The sequence below is a fragment of the Ranitomeya imitator genome, chromosome 5 (genome assembly GCF_032444005.1).
Source record: "Ranitomeya imitator isolate aRanImi1 chromosome 5, aRanImi1.pri, whole genome shotgun sequence".
In the NCBI taxonomy this organism is placed as follows: domain Eukaryota; kingdom Metazoa; phylum Chordata; class Amphibia; order Anura; family Dendrobatidae; genus Ranitomeya; species Ranitomeya imitator.
In genome coordinates, this window is record NC_091286.1 from 243807388 (window position 1) to 243823373 (window position 15986).

At 41.1% G+C, this 15986-nt stretch overlaps 1 protein-coding gene across 2 annotated transcripts in view; it reads right to left on the reverse strand.

The window, feature by feature from the left end:
- The window catches only part of ENPP1 (ectonucleotide pyrophosphatase/phosphodiesterase 1), a 198531-nt gene that overhangs the window by 8659 nt on the left and 173886 nt on the right, over positions 1 to 15986 (reverse strand). Inside the window, exons 20-24 of one of the 2 annotated variants that reach the window (XM_069726009.1) lie at positions 12291 to 12442; positions 10877 to 11009; positions 9408 to 9488; positions 6639 to 6771; positions 3724 to 3880 (exon numbers count right to left, since the gene is read on the reverse strand). In XM_069726009.1, the coding sequence (XP_069582110.1) occupies positions 3724 to 3880; positions 6639 to 6771; positions 9408 to 9488; positions 10877 to 11009; positions 12291 to 12442 (656 nt within the window). Of the gene's footprint in view, positions 1 to 3723; positions 3881 to 6638; positions 6772 to 9407; positions 9489 to 10876; positions 11010 to 12290; positions 12443 to 15986 lie in introns of those variants that run through there. The other variant, XM_069726010.1, reaches the window with a different exon arrangement.

The window sequence follows — 15986 nt, forward strand, 5'->3', positions numbered from 1 at the left end:
TTATTCACCCGCTTACTACTGCCGGCCTGTGCCCAACCCGGCAGTGCATAGAACTGCTCTTTTCCCTGCTCCTCAGGACCCCAGGACAGATATCGAGAACTGTACGTCATCGCGAGGAGCCGATCCACCGACGCCTAGAATTCTGCATCGCTTCCCTCACGTGCTGACCGTGTCAGCACCACCGTGTGCATCTGAGACTCTTCAATCTGATGTCGCCGGACCGATAAGTTTACTACTGTTGAACATTGTTAATACCCTTTCCCCTCACTACCTCTGTCAGTGTAACGAAAGTGTTAATATTCCCTGTCTCTACATTCCCTTCTCCCTGCGTGGACTATACTCCTGTTATAGTAAAGTTAATTTTCAACCCTTGCTCTGTCTCTTAACCATGACTGCATCCCGCAACCTGCTCACCCCAGTACCAATTAAAGGGAATCTGTCGGCAGGATTTCACACTCCAAACTATTTATGCGTACATATAGCTCTTTCAAAGACAAGTCAAGCAACACCATTACTGAGAAAGCAGCGTTTGAACTGATATGCTAATGAGGCTTAAAACAACTGTAGATTTCCTTGTCACTCCATTTCTATTCCTCACCCAGCTCTGCTTCCTATGGCTTGACTGACAGCCTCTTTGCTATGTGACTTCAGGCAAAATAGCTGTCAGTCAAGCAAGAGGAAGTGGCTGTCAAGGCTATGTTATCAGATGTCCTGGGACCAGGGGCTCCTTCCCTGTACAGAACGCTGGGTGTGGCCTAGCTTGCCCTGCTCCCTGGATTACTTCTGACAGTAGGGCCATGTAACTGACCATAGCTCCTGAATCCAGCCTCAGTCTGTACCCTTCTCCCACCCAGCAAAGAAGGAAGTAGTACTGTACGTACACCAGCCAGATTAACAAGGTAATACGAACAGGGATAGAGAAAAATACTAAACATACAAATATACTCACACATATAATAGAGGAATACACCGGAGAGTGGAGGATGGGGTTAAACCAAAGTAGGAGAAGAAAGGAAATTGTCACACACTGAAACCTAGCAACAGTCACATATAATTCCACCAAATGCCTTCTCCATTAATAACCAACAACAACCTCCAGCCATGCAGCACAAGCCATCTGACAATGAGTGCTAGCCAGGACCCAGATTATATAGGAGATGGGCGTGGCCAACAGTGCACAGCTGAGACCCTTAACACTCCAGGAGCTCTCAGCAGAGCAGATTAATGCCTGCACTGCTAAAATAACTTTACACTGTTTAATATGAAGGTGAAGTGCTTCTAATCAGTGAAGGAGTAGGAGAAATCAGACGCTGCGGTCTACTGGCTCCTCTCTGTCGCGGTCAACCCGTAACAGTGGCACAGAGTGGGGAATAGCGCTGGAGCGATAGAGGCTTCAGATCAATAGCCACATTTGTATATCAGTTCAAACACTAATTTCTCAGTTATTGTGGTGTAACACAGGACTGCAAGCAACATCTAACTACATTATCTGTACTCAATTATCACTATGTACTCAATTATCACTATGTTATGTTATTTTACATAGAATTTCAGTTAACATCTACTATGTTATTTGTACTTGGAGAGTTATCACTGTTATCTGTGGTGTTACATAGGACTGATAGTAATATCTACTATATTATCTGTACTAAGAGTTCTCACTGTACTGTTTGTGGTATTACTTAGTACAGCAGGTAACACCTACTACTCTGTCTGTACTCAGAGCACTATCTCTGTGTTGTATGTCATATTACATAGGACTGCAGATGTCATCTACCATGTCATCTGTATTCATAGAATTATCTTACTATGCTTTTACATAGGTCTGCAGGTAAAATCTACAATATTATCTGTAGTCAGAACTATCCATGTAATTTGTGGTGTTACATAGGATTGTGGGTAATGTCTACTAGAGTGTCTGTTAGGACTGCAGATTGCATCCACCATGTTGTCTGTATTCAAAGGGTTGTCATTGCCATCTATGCTTTTACATAGGTCTGCAGGCAATATCTACTATATTATTTGTAGTCAGAGAGTTATCCCCATCATTTGTGGTGTTACATAGGACTGCAGGTAATGACAACTATATTTGTGGTGTTATATAGGACTGGAGATGACACGATAATGTGTGTTTAATTAATTTTGGTTACAGTTTTATCTTCTAGTGAGAAAGGGGTATGAAAACGGGCAAGGATTGTAAACAAAAAAAGAGGGGGTATGAGGTAGGAGCAAGGTTTAAAAAGTGGGTGCTTACATTTACGTCCATAAAAAATTTAGTTATGTTATCTGTATGCTATTTTCTTAATATCTTCCAATGTTCACCCTGGCCACTGAGGCCATTCTAGGTTCATGCGTGTAATTTCAGGAAATCTGCACATCCTGTCTGTTGTATTGTATGTGTTACCATGACATGTGTAGTTCTGCCTGTCATCACAATCAGACTTCTAAAAAAGTTCCTAAAAAACACAGGAGATAGGAGTCTAAAATGGCCCCAATGACCAGTGTGAAAATTGCAAAATTTCTACTTTATTAATATTTTTTTTGTAAAGGTTGTGTTTATGTGATACACTTGATATGGTTTTTTATTGTAATTTTCCAAAAATGTGATGGAAACACAGACATTTTACCATGTTTTCTGAATATTACAAAAAAATAAATAAAAAATACATTAGTAAACATTCACACAATGAGCTCCCAATAGAGATTTAAAAAAAAAAGACAATGTCGGGTGTAAAAAATAGGTCACTTTCTGATTACATCTCATTAATTCTTTGCAGTAATACAGTAATGTGTAATATAAAGTGTTAAATGCAACTCAGAGAACTGCTATATCAGATACAAGATCCTGAGTGTGTCAATGAATAATATTTCATAAAAAGCCTTAAAAATACCGTGGACAGATTATATACGGAATAGTATACTGCAAATACCAAAATAATAAAAAGGCTCTTCAATTCATTGAAAGCATACTACACACAGAGCGTACAAAGTGAACAGTTTGAACCTGCCTTCACTATTCTATGCTACCCTTTTTTTACCACAAGGAGACGCCAACTGCACATAATTACATAAATGTAGACCACAAGGACCACTGAGGAGGGCTCATGATGACTAAAGATGAGCAATTCTATCTGGATAAATTTCCCTCAAAATTTGGCTTTGCATTAATCTAGCAAAATAACGGCCACCTGTTCTGCTGGATTCTATTGAAGGAAACAAAAGGGTTAAAATTGTAATGAAAAAAAAAACACAAAGAACTTTATACTCACCTGTGCCTCCACAGCTCCACTCCTCTACACCAGTACTCTTTTCTTCCGGTGAAGAGGCCAATCTGAGGCCTTTGAATGTCTTCACACAGTCATGTGGGGGAACGACACACATCATGGTGTGCATTGACTCCCATGTGACCACAGGAGGACAATCACAGGCCTCAACACTGGATGGAATGGAGCAACAGGTCACGGAAGAAAAAAAAAAAAAGGCCAGCGTGAAGGACCAGAGCTTCAGTGGTAATGGAAGTGGTAGAACAAGCGAGAAATGGTGAGTGCAATCGAATTATTAATTTTTAACCACTCCCCTCATTGGACCTCATTTCGATTTGGACCAAATAGAATCTCCAAGCTGAATTTACGCAAATATTCCAAATGAAATTTCAGGCCATTTTCCCCATCTCCACTCATAAATAAAGCTGTGGCCTACCAATGCTGCCAAGGCAAAGCTTACCGCACAACTCTCACTGTAATCAGGCCTGTGTGGTACAATGAAAGATATGACCTCCATGAGGCTAGAGCACAGCTCGGGGGTCTCGGAGGAATTCTTGCAGCTGGTCAATATTGTAAAGTAGTGAGTCGGAATGTAGACATCCGAGTTCTGTGACATCCTGCAATGAAACATATTGTACATCTCATCATTTACTACTGAACAATCGTAAGACTGAATTATTATAGCCCAATAATTAAGGCTAGAGGTGTCTAGATAAGATACTGTGCACTGCAACCATTCCATTAGTCAAAGCTTTTTTTAATTTGCTTCCCCTTTGAGGCAATTCATATATTCATCGAAATGGAAAAAAAAATTCTGGTCCATAAAAAATAATTAAAAGGAACCTGACACGAGATTCATTTTGCCCGAACCCCCATGAATCGGACACCGGCGGCATTATTGCAGGCATGTACAGTATGTTTTATCCCGAAATGCTGCTGCGTTTCTGAAAAAAAAACGTACTTTGAAAAGCCGTCCTGTACATCAAAGTGTTTACAACAGGTTTCTTTTTGTGAGAAACATTTTGAATAGTCACAGCATTTTTGCACCGTGCAGAAAGGCACATAAAGATGAACGCCACTGATAAGATTTGCAGAATTCATTAGTTAGAGTGGCCAGTTAATAAACTCAGTGCATCTAATTCCTGCATGCCCCCAGTTTTAAGGAAGCACCCCTCCTCCCTTCAAAAATTTGTATCCTTTTAATATATTACAGTCATCATATTATATAGCACTGGGTACTTACAATTACTCATTTTTCCCTTCTACCCAGCTAATTGTTCTCTTTTCCATTAGATCTATGGCATCACGTGATTAAAAACAAACTAGCTAAATCTTAAGCTTTATGCAGCATCAGGAGGTCAGTTATCCATGTGAGAGTCATAAGTCACTGAAAAAGTCATTGGCAGGGGGGAGGAGGAAGAATCTGGGTCAGAAGTTGAAGAAGGGGATGATTTTTGCAGGCAATAATAGAGTTCCTCTTTCTACATAGGATCCAAGAAGTATTGTTTCTCCTTGCAGAGAGTGACATGTTAAGCATGTCAAGATGAGGAGACTTAAAGCTGCAATGCTCCTCTGGGAAATATGCAAATTTTCTCTTCAGAGAGGAAGAGGACTAGAACTCTAGTGCCACCGATTGGAAGTAGCAATCCTAGCAGTCAATGTCGACCCTTTATCCTAAGTCATGTGACAAGGCTCGTTAAAGGCCCCCAAAATTGAAGGTGAGCTAAGCCCACCAGCATCAGGGGCTTATCTACAGCATTCTGGAATGCTGTAGATAAGCCCCCGATGTATTCTGAAAGATGAGAAAAAGAGGTTAGATTATACTTACCCAGGGGCGGTCCCGCTGCGGTACAGTCCGATGGGGTCACGGTCCGGGGCCTCCTATCTTCATCAGATGACGTCTTCTTCTTGTCTTCACGCTGCGGCTCCGGCGCAGGCGTACTTTGTCTGCCCTGTTGAGGGCAAAGTACTGCAGTGCACAGGCGCCAAGCCTCTCTGACCTTTCCCAATGCATGCGCACTGCAGTACTTTGCTCTGCCCTCAACAGGGCAAACAAACTACGCCAGAGCCGGGGCATGAATGCAAGAAAAGGACGTCATTGTAAGAAGATGGGAGGCCTCGGACCAGACCGCGACGCCCATCGGACCCGAACCGGACCGGGACCGGCCCTGGGTGAGTATAATCTTACCCTTTTTTTCTCATCTTTTAGGATACATTGGGGCTTATCTACAGCATTACAGAATGCTGTAAAAAAGCCCCTGACGCTGGTGGGCTTAGCTCACCTTCGATTTTGGGGGTGACAGCTTCCCTTTAAAGGGTCGACATTGACTGTTAGGATTGCTACTTCCAATTGGTGGCACTAGAGCTCTAGTCCTCTTCCTCTCTGAAGAGACAATTTGCATGTTTCTACATAGAGCAGAGAAAAACGAATTAACTGGGTAGAAAGACAAAATGACCAATTGTTAATACACAGTGCTGTATAATATGATGACTGCAATATATTAAGAGGATAAAATCATTGATGGGAGGACTGCTTCTTTAATGAATCAGTGACTGTGTGTCTAAGGCTTAACACGGTGTAACGTAGTCCTCTAACGCCGCCATAGACTCCAATGTCGGACGCATTGCTAGCGCACGCCCACAATGGGCGTGCGCTAGCCATGTGCCGTCATTGAGTGACGGACCCAGAGACGCGGGCTGCAACATTTCCGGGTCCATCACTGCTAGCGCAGATAGAGCTAGCAGATGCTCTATCTGCGCTAGCGATGTGCCAAAGTCAGCACTTGCGTTCCAGCAGCCCGTTTAACGTATGTGTTGAACGGGCTGCTGTTACGCAGTGTGAACCCAGCCTAAGATGCCTAGACTGAGGCTGATCTCTGGATATTTCTCCCGAACCAGCTCGAATGACTCCCTATGTGTGGGTATAGGAAGAGATCTGTCATTCTAAGTGAGTTGGGTTCCTAAATAGTGAGTAGTTCATTAGTAGTAGTTTTCCTACAATCAACTTATATTTATCACTATAGACCGGCATACACATTAAAGTTGGCCGAATCCACCAATTTCAGCAGAATTGGCTCGCCATCTAGTGTGTTTCAACACTCAACCGACAGAAGCCTTAGTTCTCTAGGCAGATAAGGCCCATAGAGAAAATGGGAACACTGAACAGAGGGAAGCAGCCAAGTGTATGGGGGAGTCGGGAAAGACACCTTGATGATTACCATACAAATATATTAGTGATTGTGGGGTCAAACAACTTTCTATGTAGCACCGAATCTATGGATAGCTCATAAAACCTTTTCAAGGCCATTTTATATTACATCTTGCATTAAAATAAAAGTTTACAGTTTTAGCGAGTTACTATAATTTTTTACTTACTGTTTAATGTGCTCTAGAGGGTCAGATCGCCCATCAAAATCATAGTCGAATACTGGACCACTGATAACATTGATGCCATTTTTCTCTTTTGCATATTTTCCCAATAAAACTTCATGAAAATATTTCCAAACCTCTATAAAATAAAAAAGTGGAGAAAACAAAACCATGAATGCAATTAAAAGCTGCTATACAATATATATATGGCAGCATGGTGGCTTAGTGGTTCTTACTGGTGCCTGCCACAATAGAGTCCTGGGTTTGTATTTGACCTGTGGGGTCTTGCTATGCTTGAGTCACTTCACCTGGAGTATTCTAGCTTTTTACCACATCCCAAAAACATACCTTATGAAATTGCATGTACTTTCTGTTTCTGGGATAGAAACATAGATTTTAAGTGTCATTGAAGAATGTAAGTCCGCAAGGACAGGGTCCTCTCCCCTCTGTACCAGTCTGTCACTGTAAAGTTGTTTACTGTAAACGATATCTATAACCCTGTATGTAAACCCTTTTCACATGTATAGCTCCATGGAATTAATGGTGCTATATAAATATATAATAATAATAATTTTGGGACAGCGATTGTAGGGTAGGGTAGTGACAACAATATCTATATAACCAAGTGCATAGCTGATGACATCCCATTCCAATCACTTGACCATTGCAACTAGCGGACTCAGTGGTCAAGTGAGCAAAAAAAGAGACACTGTCACTTCCGGTCCTGGCCGAGAGCACTGGAGTACCCTGCACTGGGGCCAAGAAAATTTTACCCGATGAGTATATAATCTTTTCTTATTTTAAACCACCCTTTTCCAATAACTTTTATTCAACCTAGACAAACTCTTTAAAGAGTATTGGCAAAACAAAAAATAAATGGTGCTAGAAAAAGGTTGAAGGCCGAGAATTTCAGCCCATTTTTTTAGGCTGAAATTGCCTCTCTTGGCTTATACTCGAGTTATTCCCAGGGGTTGGCAAGGGAGGGGGACAGGCTGCTGTCTAAGCTACGTTCACATTAGCGTTGCGCGCCGGTGCGTCGGCGACGCAACGGCGACGCAACGCGCGACGCACCAAAAACGCGCGCAAAAACGCTGCGTTTTGCGACGCGTGCGTCGTTTTTTGATGAAAATCGGACGCACGAAAAATGCAACTTGTTGCATTTTCTTGCGTCCGACGCTAGCGTCGAAAACGACGCACATGTCGGAAAACGCTACCAAAAAAACGCACGCGTCCCCCATGTTAAACATAGGGGCGCGTCGCCGCTGCGTCGCCGCTGCGTCGCCGACGCAACAGCGACGCACATTAGCGAAACGCTAATGTGAACGTAGCCTGATAATACTCACCTGCTCCTGGCGTGGTCCCTGCACGTCCCTGGTTCTCCGGGCGCTGACAGCTTCTTCCTGTATTGAGCGGTCACATGGTACCGCTCATTACAGTAATGAATATATAGAACCCACTCCACTCCCATAGGGGTGGAGCCACATATTCATTACTGTAATGAGCTGTACCATGTGACCGCTCAATACAGGAAGAAGCTGCCGGCGCCCGGAGAACCAGGGACATGCAGGGACCGCGCCGGGAGCAGGTGAGTATGACAGCTGCAGTGTGTGATATTCGGCACTGCTGTGTCTTCTGCATCCTCTGCAGTGACGCTCAGGACAGCATTATATGGGGCAAATATCTCTATGGAGCATCTTATGGGGCCATAATCAGCATTTGTGGAGCATTATATGAGGCAAATGTGTCTATGGAGCATCTCATGGGGCCATAATCAGCATTTGTGCAGCATTATATGGGGCAAATATGTCTATGGAGCATCTTATAGGGCCATAATCAGCATTTGTGCAGCATTATATGGGGCAAATATCTCTATGGAGCATCTAATGGGGCCATAATCAGCATTTGTGCAGCACTGTATGGGGAAAATGTGTTTATGGAGCATCTTATGGGGCCATAATCAGCATTTGTGCAGCATTATATGGGGCAAATGTCTGTATGGAGCATCTTATGGGGCCCATCATAAACTGTATGGAGCATTATATGGGGCGTATTTTGTATGGAGCATCTTATGGGGCCATCATGAACTGTATGGAGCATTATATGGGGCTCCTGATTCAATATGGATATTCAAAAACACTTAACCTACTGATGTCTCAATTAATTTTACTTTTATTGGTATCTATTTTTATTTTTGACTTTTACCGGTACCTGCTGCATTTCCCACCCTAGGCTTATACTCGAGTCACTACGTTTTCCCAGTTTTTTGTGGCAAAATTAGGGGTCTCTGCTTATACTCGGGCCGGCTTATACTCGAGCATATATGGTATATGTCAGAGCATTGTTTGGATCAGTTAAAAATGTTATGGTACTGCTATTCAGCCTGACAGTTATTTGTTCTAAAAATGCTCAAAGACACCCATCTCGAGTAATGTTTCTTCAGTCTTCATTCTGTCCTACATAGAACTTCATATACTGTATAGGACTCTAAACCCATTGTCTGAGCCTTAAAATAAATATTTTCATGAATATGACTTATCTAGTTAACACAGAAAGCATGTTATAAACTCTACTGAAAGAATGAATGAATTTTGTAGTATGTGTGCTGCTGCACAAAACATAACCGTAAGACTTTGCACTCGAGAATCTTAATCATTAACTTATCGATTGCTCAGTTTATCTTTATTTCAACTTTAAGCAATGATAAAAAAGTTGCAGAAATGACATCAATGAAAAACAATTACATCAAACACACCAGTCCTAAGGTGCAAAGCTAACCTTGAAATACAGGATACATTGGAATCATATTGCTGGTTGTAAGTCCGGAATAACCATCATTCTTAGGTGATCTTTTGAGTCCTGAAAAAGAACCAGATATATAAAATTGGTCTGACTGTTCCCCATGATTTTTTAATTTTAAATAGTTGCTTTGTGGTCTGATAGGACTTATTGTAGACTACCATATTGGTGATAGCTTGGGGTCATGTACTGTATCCTAGAAAATGGTTGTTTTCTAGAGGAACACATGCCATGCAGTGGATAGTTTGTTCAAAACTGCAGGTCAAAGTGACTAACCAAAGGATTGTCCAGTGGGCGTAGGTTTCTGGCCTAATAAATTGTCCATGAATGCAACACTATTTGGAACCACTCATTTGTAATTAGCACTTACTCGTTATTGGGCAACTCACAAATATTCTAGTAGAATAGTCTAGTGTTGGCAAATGTGCAATGCCAGTAAAGAGGATCTGAACATGTTCTGTGTAGATATGAGATCCTTTAGAATAATTTTCCTAGTACCAGCACTGGGTACAGGACACCTCTTTGTGGACTTTAGCTGAAGAGTCGCAGTAGCTTATTTTCTGACTTATCTAAAATGCAGAGGTTCTGAAAAGTTTACTTTCCAAAAGATTTAGCAGCTCCAAAATGCTTAAATGAGATTATCCTGCTTTCCCTAAAAAATTGTTAAGGAATATGATTGTATACACACTCAATTATATACTAATAAAATATAATGTTGTATAAAAATTGGTTAATGATAAGGTTGGAGCTGTGCAGCGACTTTGGCCACAATACAAGCTACACAGCCAATGATTGCTAGGTGCGGCCGATGCAAATGAATGGGTTGCACTGCGACCTAGAGGGTACTGCAACAAGTCACAAAAAATCTAACCAGGTAAGAATTTTTATCATGGTCGCAGTACCCTTGTGGTGGCAATGCGACACCATTCACTTGCAATGTGCTGAGATGAAGCAGCAACACCTAGTAATCTTTGTCCACGACACAAGTCGTGCTACCAAAGTCGCCATGTAATGTAGCCCCAGCATAAAATAAAATTAATATGTGGCCGGAACATATGACCAATATAACATGGCCTTTGGTGCTCATATATTACATTTTTTCATTTCAGCTCCCACCAGTAGTATCAATTAAATGTCTGTGACCCCAGATGAACACTTTTTATCCTGTTAACTTACCCTTGTCATAGGAACACTGTAATAATCTTAATACACACTGAAATCAGTCTCCAAATGCCAACTGGTCTGAATACTGGTAGTCAGGTGTCTATATGCATAATACATATTTGGTGATTATTTTGTACATAATGCAAAACTGAACAAGGCCAGAGCAAAAGTAAGTGTTGTTATAGGGACATTTACGTTACAAACCCAGTTTGTTACTATTTCTTTTCATTAGAAAGAATATTTACTGGTATAATGCACATAATAATGATATATGATGGACTTACTGGGAGGGAAGAGAAATCCAAATTTCAGCGATTGATGCTCATAGTAATATTGGCAACTTTGACTTTGTCCTTGTGGTATCCGAACATCGACAAATAAACAGGAATCATTTTCCACTGAAGCTGGCATAACATCCTACGTTCACAACCCAAAAAATCACATTAGTGATTTCTCCACTTTTGAAATTTCCTAACTGATTGTTTTCCAGCCTTGCAGTTTGGAAACAAATCTTTATATGGTCCCAAAAGGACAATAGCTAAGGCTGGAGATTTATTAAATCCAGAAGATCTTTCCTTGAACAACCATACAGTAGGTGGTCTGTACCGGAAAGCACTCCATTCCATCAGGTGTGAATACAATCCTAAGCATATCTTTAATGCTTTCACTGGGAGCTTTCACCAACACATACACTATACACAGACACTTTATATACTATATACAGTGGGGGAAAAAAGTATTTAGTCAGCCACCAATTGTGCAAGATCTCCCACTTAAAAAAGAGAGAGTTTGGAGGAGACAGAGTGCTGAGTTGCTTCCAAAGAACAACATACCTACTGTGAAGCATGGGAGTGGTAATATCATGCTTGGGGCTGTTTCTCTGCAAAGGGACCAGGATGACTGGTCTGTTTACATCACTATTTCCCAAACTCCAGTCCTCCCGGACCCCAACAGGTCATGTTTTCAGGATTTCCATAGTGCTGCACAAGTGATAGAACTCCTGTTACTTCCATCACATGTGCAATACTAATGAAATCCTGAAAACATGACCTGTTGGGGTCCGTGAAAGAATGAATGGGGACATGTATCGTGAGATTTTGAGTGCAAACCTCCTTCCACCAGCAAGGGTATTGAAGATGAAATGTGGATGGGTCTTTCAGCATGATAATGATCCCAAGCACACCGCCAGGGCAACGAAGGAGTGGCTTCGTAAGAAGCATATCAAAGTCCTGGAGTGGCCTAGCCAGTCTCCAGATCTTGACCCCATAGAAAACCTTTGGAAGAAGTTGAAAGTCCGTGTTGCCTAGCAACAGGCCCAAAACATCACTGCTCTAGAGGAGATCTGCATGGAGCAATGGGCCAACATAGCACCAACAGTGTGTGCCAACCTTGTGAAGACTTACAGAAAACGTTTGACCTCTGTCATTTCCAACAAAGGATACATAAGAAAATATTGAGATGAACTTTTGTTAATGACCAAATATTTATTTTCCACCATAATTTGCAAAATAAATCTTGCCAAATCAGACAAGATGATTTTCTGGATTTGTTTTCTCATTTTGACTCTCATAGTTGTGGTCAATTACAGGCCTCTCTCATCTTTTTAAGTGGGAGAACTTGCACAATTGGTGGCTGACTAAATACTTTTCTTTTCCCACTGTATATATGGTACTAATATGATAGAAATCTAGCACTTACCTTTTTTCCAAGGGTGTATGAACTCCACAGTGGCATCTTTAAGTTGTAGCTGAAACCACTCACATATTTTTTATGGTATAAGATACAATAGCTGCTATTTTGCAAAACCACTGGTCTTCCATACGGTAGATTAAGCTTTTTAGTGTCGGATTCTGTAAATTGCGGAGATAATAGAAACCGTGAATTAAAAATGCTTTAGCCAAAATTGCTATTTTACACACACACACACACACACACACACACACACACACACACACACACACTACCTTGAAAAAGCATTCATAGCCTGTGAATTTTTCCATGTTTTTTCACGTTACACCCACAAACTTCAATGTATTTTCTTTGGATATACCAATACAAAGTGGAAAGTTATGAAGTGTAAAGGAAATGATACATGGTTTTCTAAATTATTTTAAAAAATATCAATCTGAAAATTGTGACATGCGTTTGTATTGTATCAGCCCCCCTGAGTAAATACTTTGTAGGACCACCTTTAGATGCAATTCTTGTATTTTGGGGCATGTCTCTACCAGAGGCTCATTTTTTGCCTATTCTTTGCAGACTAGCTCTAGCTCAGAGAGATTGGATAGAGACGTCTGTGATCATCAATCTTCACGTCTTGCCGCTGTCATGATCCAGTTCTGAGATTATGCTCAGCCCTCTTGTCTCTGGACTGGTCATGTGGGAGTTAATCCTCTCTGCCTCACCCTGGAGCCAGCTGAACTATTTAAGTCCTCTGCAGCCATTTGGCCAGTGTCAGCTATAGTTCATGCTGCACGGTTTGAGCTCCTGACCTGATCCCTGTTATTGTTCCTGTTTGCCTCTGACTGCCTTCACCCGTTTATGACTTGTTCTGGCCTGTACCCCGACTCTGTCTCCGTCTCACGTTTTGGTTACCACGTTCCCGGTAGGTTCTGACGTCTTGCTTGTCCCCGACGATTCTCTGCTCGCCCCTTCTGTACCGCGCTGCTATCTCCGTGTATGACCTTGGCTTGTTTCATGTCCCTTTCATTACCTGTGACACCTGTGTTGTTGCTCAGTGTTGCTGCGCTGTGTGTGCAACCTCCTTTCCTTAGCCAGCACCCCCTGGTGGAGGTGACTCTATACTGCACTGCAGCAGCACATCACAGCCGCAAATTCCCAATGGGATTTAGGTGTGGACTGTGACTGGGCCATTCAAACACATGAATATGCTTTGCTATAAACCATTTCATTGTAGATCTGGCAGTATGTTCAGGGTTGTTGTCCTGCTGAAATGTGATCATAGATTGTAATCTTGGGAGCAGGGCCCTCCCTCCTCTTGGTATCTGTTCAATTGTGCATTTACACTGTAATGTCTTTATTGTCTGTATAAGTACTCTCTGAAATGTAAAGTGCTGCAGAATTACTTACACCATAGAAATAAAAATGATTATTAATATGGTGATCCTACACCTCAACCTCAAGTCTTTTACAGGTCTAACAGGTTTTCCTCAAGGATTGCCCAGTATTTAGCGCCATCCATTCCCCCCCCCCCCCCATCAACTCTGACCAGCTTCCCTGACCCTTTGATGATGAAATCCACTTTATGGTTCTTCTTTAATCCCCATTTGAAGTCTTCTGCAAATTAGATTTTGGTGCACAGGAGCCGGACTGTGCACTGGGTCTTCTCCATGTCAGTGATTACCCGGCCCCTCCGCCTGCCTCCAGTCTGTAAAATGACAGGTCCAACTGGGATTTCAAACTGAGGAGGCAGGAGATTCAAACACTGGAGGTAAGCAGAGGGTCCGAGAATCACTGACGGAGAGGGGAAGATCTGGTGTAGAGTCCTGCCCCAGTGCACCGAAATCTAATTAGCTTAAAACTTCAAATGATGATTAAAGAAGAACCATAAAGCAATTTTTTTCTGCAAAACAGCCATGTATTTACTTTACATTACACAATCGTGCTGACAGATTCTCTTTAAGGTACGTACAACTACTGTAATATAGATTTATATATTTATTTTCTTTCTGGTTTTTAATAAAATGAAATTTAAAAAAAAAATTAGTAGTGTGTGTCACCAATATCTGAGACACAATTTTAGTTTTTACTATGGCTTGTTTTGGGAAGTTGTAAGGTATAGTTTATTTTGGCAGCACTTTGAAGTACACATGCCACTTTGATCCCTTTTTAATCTATTTTTTGGAGAGATACAGTGATTGAAAAACATTTTTTTTTCTTTCTGACATTCTGATTCTTTCTGACACCAAGAGTTCTTAAATTTTTAATATTTTATTATGTGGATTTCTTTAAACTATTCTTACATATTTTTAGTCTGCCAAGGAGATTGCAATGTTAGTATTGCAGAATATAATGAAATTAATGTTTTGCTCTGAGTGCCAACATCGAGGGAACTGGGGCCCTGTGGATTCCTTCAACGCTGCTGTGTATGGAAGACATCAAATCTCAGCGATCTATTCAAACATGTGTTTTTTATTCAACTCTATGCATTCACAGTGTTTAGCACTTCTTCCTCAGGAAATGACCACATATATCTTCTGAAGAAGAAGTGCTTGACACTTTCAAACACGTAGAATAGAATAGAATAAAAACCACATGTCTGAATAAATCGCTGAGATTTGACATCTTCCATACACAGCAGCACGGGAGGCATCCACAAATTATTCTTTATCTTTATAATACTGGGTAACCATGGCAGCTGGTGGCCGACTGAAGGGCCCAAGATGCCTCGATGTTGGCACTCAACCTGTGGCTAGACATTTTTGTATCCTTGATCACAGCACCATGAACATGAAATTACTTTTATTAAAACCTAACTTAAAATCCCAGAGAGACAAAAGGGTCTGGGAATATAAACTGATGACAACCTTTGACACACTCAGGGCAGGAATGAATATGCTGCATGGATTTATATTTTTTTTACATCAATTAAGGAATTTGCTCCTCAGACCTTGCCAGGGCATCATAACACAGAACCAGACCCCAATCAGAGGACAATAAAACGTTCACACTCCTTATCTATGAAGACACACTGTATAGGGAGGCTATACTGTTTATGTGTATTTTTTAAGCAGGATTACACTCAGGTACTTCCCTTGTTAGGGCAGGAGCTATACAGGGGTATGACAAGGAGATATAGACCCCAATGTCCCCCTTGCTTTTCTGTCCTGCTAGACTAGTTTATTTCTAGAATAATAAGCTTTGAAGAACAAGAAGAAGAAACTCATATGGGTGAGATTGAACCAAATCTTTTTACTTGAGCACTGGTGATCATGAGCACTTGTATTGTTCAATATTGATTATATGTTGGTCTTAGATTTTAATATTATAATAAATGTTAAGTTTTAATATTATCTGGGTTGGCCATGCTGCAATTTATAGTCCTTTTTGATTGGTCATTAATTTTTGGAGCAGATTATTCTGGTCCTTTGTGCCATCTTTTCAGTTAGCCATTAAAAGGTATCAACCACTGAGCATTCTCAGTTCTAAATATTTTTCTATCTACTGGCTAACTCATACAAATATATATATATCTTTCCTGCATCTTCATACTTGTCAGTTTTGAAACCCGTGGATGCGCAGCAGCTGTGCAAATGATTTAAAAATGACTTAAATCATAAATCACGTTAATACAATCTGATAAAGAACTATATCTGTATGTCAGATAAGACCTTATTGGAGCTACATTCTCCCTAGTATTTTATCATGACTACC